At 43.5% G+C, this 8,065-nt stretch overlaps 1 protein-coding gene across 3 annotated transcripts in view; it reads left to right on the top strand.

Annotated features, from left to right (window-relative positions):
- Kif26b (kinesin family member 26B) overlaps window positions 1–8,065 on the top strand; it is a 499,922-nt gene that overhangs the window by 466,286 nt on the left and 25,571 nt on the right. For all 3 annotated transcript variants that reach the window (XM_029554099.1, XM_008849151.2, XM_008849153.2), the window contains one exon: window positions 7,742–7,904. In XM_029554099.1, the coding sequence (XP_029409959.1) occupies window positions 7,742–7,904 (163 nt within the window). The remainder of the gene's footprint in view (window positions 1–7,741; window positions 7,905–8,065) is intronic.

Below are 8,065 nucleotides of genomic sequence, written 5' to 3'. Positions count from 1 at the left end.
ATTTAAAAGTATTTATTTAATAACCATATAATTAGAAGAGGCATTTCATTACAACAGCATTGACATATTTCATTTATTTTTATTTTATGTGTATGAGTGTTATGCTTGCATGTATGTAAGTGCACTGATGTCATGCAGTGTCCATGGAAGCCAGAAGAGAGTGTCAGATCCCCTGGAACTGAAGTTATAAACAGTTGTTAGCCACTGGATTCAAACCCAGGTCTTCTGCAAGAGCAGTCAGCGCTCTTAACTGCTGAGCCATCTCTCCTGCCTCCTACTTTTATTTTTAGCATTCATAGTAGAGATATAAATGACTTATAGGCCACCATTATGGAATTGAATTATTCTGAATTTGGCTATAAATTTTCTCTTACCAGTAAATTCTGTACTTTCATATGTTTTCATGTTAATAATTAATTTCTTTTCCTGTTTGCTTGAGAAACTCCCATAAGTATTTCTTATTAAGATTGGTCAATGAATTCTTTCAGCTTTTGCCTGTCTGGGAGGACTGTATTTTCTCCATCTGAAGAACAATTGTGCTGGGTACAGTAGTACTATGTAGAGTTCCTTTGTTTGGCACTGTCTTTCCCACACTCTCCTGTCCAGGAAGGTTCTTGCTGAGAAAGCCACTGATGTGCTAATGGGAGTCGATGTGCACCCTGCTGCTCCTGTCTTGCTGCTACCAGAATTCTCTCTTTGACTTTTGACGGTTTGATTACAGTGTATCTTGGAGAGGACTCCTTTGGGTTGAACCTGTCTGGGGACCTTTGAGCTAATGGCTCTGGATGTCCACATCTCTCCCAAGACTTGGGAAGTTTTCATCAATTATCTCAGCAAATAAGTGTTCTGTGTCTTTCTTTGTATTTTCTTGGAATTCTCAGAAAGATAATATTTGTTCATATCTATCCAGAAGTCTATAGTCTATGTTCATGCATTTTTACTCTTTTTCCTCTGACTAAATCATTCCAAAAGGCCTATCTTCAAGTTCATGGTTTCCTTCTTCTGCTTGATCTAGCATGCTGTCAGTGCTATTATATTTTTAAATTTTATTTTATTTTTTAAATGTATGTTGTTTATTGATAATTCACTTTTCCACACATCCAGACTGACTAGCCCTTGCAGGATAGAAAGACCCCTGGAGAAAGAGGCTACCAGGGCTCTCTGTGCCCAGTGATGCAGCGTCCTCCTTCTCTGGGGCTCTAAGTTCTGCCACCTGACAAGGGAAAGGAACCTGGCTAGAAGACCCAAGTACAACTTTAAGGTTACCTGACACTAACTGCTTGTATATTCCAGTTTGTAGTTCTGAACAACAATATCTAATGTCAAATAGCCATTCCCACCAGCCTTTACTGTCCTTACTCCTAGAAATTACCTCCGGACTGGTTCTCCAGCCTAGCCTCTGCATACTCCAGAGCACAAACACTAACATCTACATGCAGTGACCATGTTCAAATATAAAGCTTTGTTTTAGGACAACCCCGTGTCACTGTAGTGTTTACAGCTCTGTAGTATCTACTGGGTGTCACACCCTTGGACTGGCTGGTCAAATGGCCACACAATGCAGGAGCAAAGTAGGACAACTGTCCCACTGCCTAACTTGTTCTCCACCCTACGGTCAAGGCCAAAATTTTGACATCCCAGTAACCACAATGCAGGAGCAAAGTAGGACAACTGTCCCACTGCCTAACTTGTTCTCCATTCAATATGGGCACCACCCTACGGTCAAGGCCAAAATTTTGACATCCCAGTAACTATGGCTGTCTAAAGTTATACTATCAAATAGGAATCCATTAAATGGAGCCTTCCAAAGGTGTCAGGCATATTCTTAGGAGGCATCTTGGGATGGTCCTGGAGGAGCATGGCTTTCAGGCTCTGGTAGGGGGTGCCAGCATAACGTCTTTCTTTCTGGGCTACCAGAAACTCATGAATTGCTCACTCTATCTGTGGCCTGAGATATGGCTTAGTTTTGGGTCCACCACCCGAGAAATAATTCTGTCCACTCCTGCTTCAAACATCCCTGACTGAACCTTACAACTCGTTCTTGTTCATTGTAGAATTCCATTCCTGTTTGTCCAGATGTGTTGACACAAAATCGTCCACTTTCTGCCTCAGGTTCTGGTAAGCTGGCTTGGTGTCCACGTGGGAAGCTGTCAAACAGGCCACCGCTCTTGAGCTGCTCCATGATGAGCAATGACATGTTGACAAGGCCTGGCCCTGCCCCACCCGCCATGCCCCCACCTGCACTGCCCACTCCTGCACTGGCTCTTCCAGAAACCTAAGCCTGTGCTGCATGGACGCAGGCAGCCCCACCTCTATTACACTTTTTAGTTCACTTGTTGAATTCTTCAGCTTCAAGGCTCCTGCTGAGTCCTTCTCTGCCAATTCTTTGTTGAATTTATCAACTTCCAATTTCAGTGTCTACCTGTATTCTCTTACTTCCTGTTGAGTTTCCTTAAGATCATTATCTTGAATTTCTTTTAAACCAACTCATGAATTTCCTTCCCTTTAGGGTCAGTTACTGGAGAATTATTTTGTCCCTTTGATAGTCTCATGCTTTCTTGCTTTTTCATTTCCTATGTTCTTAACATGCATATATCTGATGAAACAATCCTCTCCCATACTTTACAGAGTGACTTATGTAGGGAAAGGCTTTGACCTGTAGGTAGCTTTAGGGTGCTATTTGGGATGGACATGGTGACTCTGGCTCTGGACACAGTGTAAGGACAGTATAAGCCTCTATGTATGATTCTACCCTCCTGCAAGGCAGCTCAGACTTAAGGTGTCCAGCTCAATTCTAGAGAAACAAGGTGTTACAGTTATATGGCCTGAAGGGCAAGTTGTACCTGCTCACCAGTGCTGTTTCTTTAGGACATGGGCTGTCCCATCAGCTCAGCCCCAGGAGATGCAACCACTTGGCTCAACACAGGCACTGATTCCCTATGAGGCAGGATACCATGTCAGCTCAGGTGCTGGGTAAGGTGCACAGCACTGATTCCTTCTCCAGAGCAGCTCAACAAATAAACTCTATTGAGCTTCTTTTGCGCATCTATGGACAGAGGTGGTCCCCTCTGGTGAAGGATTCAGATAACCAAGGTGGTGATGGTATAGTTGAAGTCCTCTTGATTGCCTTTCTCATATGGGAAAACAACGCTCCTGTTTCCAAGCTAGTCTTAATTAGGGTTCAAGGTAAGGATGCTGATGCAAGGTTTGCCTCAACACTACTTCCTCTCACTATGTGGCTGCCCTGGATGTCTGTGCTCTGACACCCTCATTTAGCTATTTTTGTCAAAATATAGCTGTTTACTTGTGACTTTGGCTATCTTTCCCAGGGTCCGCATGCTAGGGACATGTAGGCAGCCATCTTGCTGACACCGCTTATCTTTAGCTTTTATGGAATGCTGTCATAATGAGGCTTTGCATGTCTATTTCTCTCATTGAATAATGGACTTCTTGAGTATAGTCAATCTCTCGTACCTGAGTCAGTGCTCCATAGACTCACCTTAAATGAGCAGCTGCACACACTAATAAGCTGATTAGTTCAGTGGACATGAGCAGCCATGCAGCCCTTTGCAAGGGGAGACTGGCTCTGCATGCAGCAGGAAGTGATTTGAGCTGTGACAATGTCTGGGGCCTGGTGCTCAGTGATTTCTGAAGCTAAGTGCTTGCTCCTCTTTGCTGGTGTCTGTGGAATTGAATCTAGCTCTTTCTCCATGAAACACCTGAACAAAAAGAAGTGACACAGACTGCTGAAAACGAGATCGTAGAATACTAAAGAAACTTGTTCATTTCCCTCCATTCTCTGCTGAGTCTGTCTTTGGAATGATATCACCATGTAGCATTACTTTAGAACAGGCACCAACATACTGTTCTGCAGAGGACCAGGCTCTGACATGGTGCCTATAAACAAATAGGTACGGCTATGTTTTAATAAAGTTTTATTTATAAATAAAAACAAGCAGTGAATCAAATTTGGCCTGCATGGCCTTGACTTGTCAGCACCTGTTCTCAAGTACTACATGTTCTTTAAAAATTATTAGCAATTAAAATATGTTCATTGGCTGGGGATATGGCTCAGTGATGAAGTACTTACCTAACATGCCCAGGGCCCTGGGTTCCATCCCAGCAGTTAAAAAAAAAAAAAAAAAAGAATCATATGTGTTCATTGTCCTGGTTTTTTTCTGCTAATTTTGTTATGTCTAATAAAAGGATTATCTTACTTTTAGAAATAAGATTTTTTTTCCTTAGTCACTTTAAAAGTTACCTGGGATGCCAGGCGTAGTGGAGTATGCCTTTACTCCGAGCCCTCAGAAGGCAGAGACAGGTTGATCTCTTTGAGATTGAGGCCAGCCTGGTCTACATAGTGACTTCCAGGTAGGCTGGAGCTAGGGAGATCCTGTCAAACAAAAAATAAAAGCAAAACAAACAAAACAAAACAAAACAAGAAAAAAGTTATCTGGAGTCAGGATGGACAGAAGCTGGAATGTATGGCCATAAAAGATGATTATATGAAAGAATGACCTGGTCCTTCCCCAGATCTGCTCAGTCCTGCCTCATGCTCTGCCCTTCCTATTACCCAACCAGCCTCTAGGTCCATGGACCCAGTGACTCTGCTCCCTCCAGGTAGCCTGACACTCCCCCTCCAGCAGCTCCCAAGTCTTGATACAAAGGTGTCAACTGACCTGGTGATGTCCAGTAGCCTGGAAACTCTGAAACCTTTCAGATCCTTCCAAGAATACTCAGTTTGGCTCGTAGCCTTTGGTACCCTGCCCCTTCCTGCTCCTGCTCCTCAATGATCTTTGTTCCCAGTCAAAGCATCATCATGGGCTTGAAAAAGCCACAGCTCTCCAGCTACCCGTTTTACTCCCTTGAGTCGAGAGACCTAGTAGGTCTTGCTAACAGTTCTGCTGGTTGCCAAGCAACACATATGTCATGGTTTCTTCCAATACTGTGGACTTAAAAAATAAAAAAAGCCATGAACATTTGTCCATGATTGTATCTCGAATAAGAATGGCATGAAACATGCAGGACTGGCAGGCTGGTGGAATGCTGTATCATGCTACTTGATTTTGGTATATTTTCCTGAAGACTTGCAGGATCACATGGAGAACTGAAGAAGCAACACATATGTCATGGTTTCTTCCAATACTGTGGACTTAAAAAATAAAAAAAGCCATGAACATTTGTCCATGATTGTATCTCGAATAAGAATGGCATGAAACATGCAGGACTGGCAGGCTGGTGGAATGATCATGCTACCTACTTTTGGTATATTTTCTTTCCTGAAGACTTGCAGGATCACATGGAGAACTGAAGGAAGGAACGTGCCTTGGGCCAGGTGCACTTTGTTAAGGAGACTTAGCACAAGGGGCTTCATAGTTTAGTCATCCAGGGAACATTTGCAGATTCTGTATTTGCACATTGCCTACTTGATAAAATTTCTTTGTAATCCCCAAGTCAATATTAGTGGCACTTTCACAGTGATTTAAGGATAATGCACAGGGTGAAGAAAACTTTGAGTTCCCAACCCACCTGTTCTCAACTGAGGTGTGACGGTGAACTCTGCCTTCTTGTGAGCTTTCGGCTCCTGTGCTTTTGATTTTTTCAGGCTTTCTGTCTGTGATTTCACTGTTTCCAGTGGCTTCCCAGCATGGTTCTAATGGAATGAAATGTAAGGAGGCTACAGCGTGCCTCATGGAGAGAATATGTGTATTAGATAAGCTTTGTTCAGGCATGAGTTCATGTGCTGTTGGCTTCATGTTCAGTGTTAATGCATCTAGAGTGTGATATGTCTATAAGGAAGAGGAAATTTGTCTATCTGTAAACAGGTCACTCTGAAACTGTTCAGTTCACATCAACGGTTCACTATGAAGTTATGGAGATGATAAAGAAGAGACTGAATTTGTAGATACATCAGCTTAACAATTCAAGAGAAGTGCAGTGGGCAGTATTGCTGTGAGGCTGAAGGTTAAAGACACCCACTGTCATATCCCTGAGGGCCAGGAGGTTGCCAAACCCTCATGATTCATTTTATTTTAAATAAGTATTATGTATACAACACTACTTATAAGAAACATATATTAAAGTTTCTTTCAACAGAAAGTCATATAAGACAAGGTAACATACTGATAGTTGACCAAACTGTTGTACCCAAAGAGTCACAGGAACCTAAACTGTGTATTTTTCTCTACCAACCATGGCTGAATGTCCCTAATCATGGGTATACTTTCTAGTATGTAACTACCATGAATAATATGACTAGACTGTGTATGGTCACAGCCTAGCCCAAATGGAATCCATCCTCCACTTCCTGTGGCTCATTCAGATATACTGTCTTTGCTGAGCATCTTCCAGGAATAGGCCTCAACATCCTTGCTGAGACATGCCTGCAGGGTACACTTTGAAGGGAGCTAAATGTGTGCAGACAGTCCTCTCCATCCCCCCTTCCTTGTACCACTTTTATCACTGATTATTTTGCTGAAGAGAAGCCCTTGTATATTTATAAACTGCTCTGGAGCTGAGCCACACACACCAGCCCAGCATTCCCAAATGAACACCCTAATTGGTCCCAGGTAGGAAGGAAAAACTATTATACCACAATCTCTCCTCCCTGAAGCCAGGCATAAGTCATGCGAAAAACCCCTATGCCCTGCTGACAGTGGCCAGCATCTTTCACAAAGTCTGCTGAGCTGAACAGTCCATCTCCAGGGGATCTTCAGGAACATGGACATAAGATGACTCTTCCCACCTGGGGTTACAAACACATCATAGGATCACAAAATCCAGTTCATCAGAAACCCAGAGACAGCCTCAGCCTTCAGATGGGGGTGCTCCAAGGATGAAATGATACTTCACCTAGGGACTGTATGTTCTGGATGTGTGCTGTGGATGTGAGCAGAGACCTTTCAAATGCAAGTGCAGAAATGGAAAAGCATGAGCCATTCCTTCAGGTCAGTTCCTTAAAAGCGTAGAAACCAACTGCAGTGCCCTGAGCCTTGTATCACTAATCAGGATATTGGCCCCCACATAGCAACTGCACAGTTCCCAGAGGAAATCTTTCTAGAAAGTTCTTTCTAGTTCTAGTTCTTTCTGTTGCTAGGTGACTATTTAGGCCTTGTCTGTGTTTCCCCTCTTGCTTATCAGGAATTTCAGTCTTCAATGCTACTAGGTACAAATCGGAGAGTTAAGAGATGATGACAACAGCATGTTTGCCACTCTTTGCTCAAAAAAGGACTTTGCATGTATTATAAACACGTGGGACTTCAGTGCAAGTTCACAGCAGGGGGACTTCTTTTTCTTTTTTTTCCATTACAGGGATTACCTGTGTGCAGAAAATTGCTGAGAAGGCCTGTGTATGCAGAGAGCATGCCAGATCACTGGTCACAAAACCATTTTCTCTAGATCCCCTCTCCTTGTCTCTATTCCCAGACCTCATTATGTACTAAGTCATATTCACACAAACAGACACACCAGAACAGCCCATTGTGGCCAGGACAGAAGTGCCAAGGGAGGTGTTTGCGTGAATTCCATCCTTGGAGTTAGAAGCACTTGCCCAGCTGCCAACTACAAATAGCCCCATGCTGCAAAGCGATGCTAATTAGTATGCCATTAAAAAAAAAAAAAAGAAGAAGAAAGAAAACCACCACCCACAACCAAATAGCCATGCATAGACCTAAAGTCCTGCCCTGACAGCCAGCATGAGGCATGGCCCACTAATGCAGCCTTAATCCACTTTGTTTGGCAGAGAGAGCAAGCTCACCATGCTGCTGCGGGAGTCTCTGGGGAACGTGAACTGTCGCACCACCATGATCGCACACATCTCAGCCGCGGCTGGGAGCTACGCAGAAACCCTGTCCACCATCCAGATCGCATCAAGGGTCTTAAGGATGAAGAAGAAGAAGACAAAGGTAAGGAGCTCAAAGTGGGGTTCCTTAGGGAAGACAACTGAGTCACAGAGGGCCAAACTGGTATTACCACTTTCTGAGCATGAAGGACTGTATAAATGTGGCTGCCAAGCTACCACGTCAGGGCAGGGAAGCCATCCAACTGACCCAGGAGAAAGTCCTCT

Source organism: Nannospalax galili, unplaced genomic scaffold (assembly GCF_000622305.1).
Source record: "Nannospalax galili isolate Female #2095 unplaced genomic scaffold, S.galili_v1.0 scaffold543, whole genome shotgun sequence".
Lineage (NCBI taxonomy): Eukaryota > Metazoa > Chordata > Mammalia > Rodentia > Spalacidae > Nannospalax > Nannospalax galili.
Note: the sequence above shows the minus strand (reverse complement) of the source record. Positions and strands in the feature narration are given on the sequence as shown.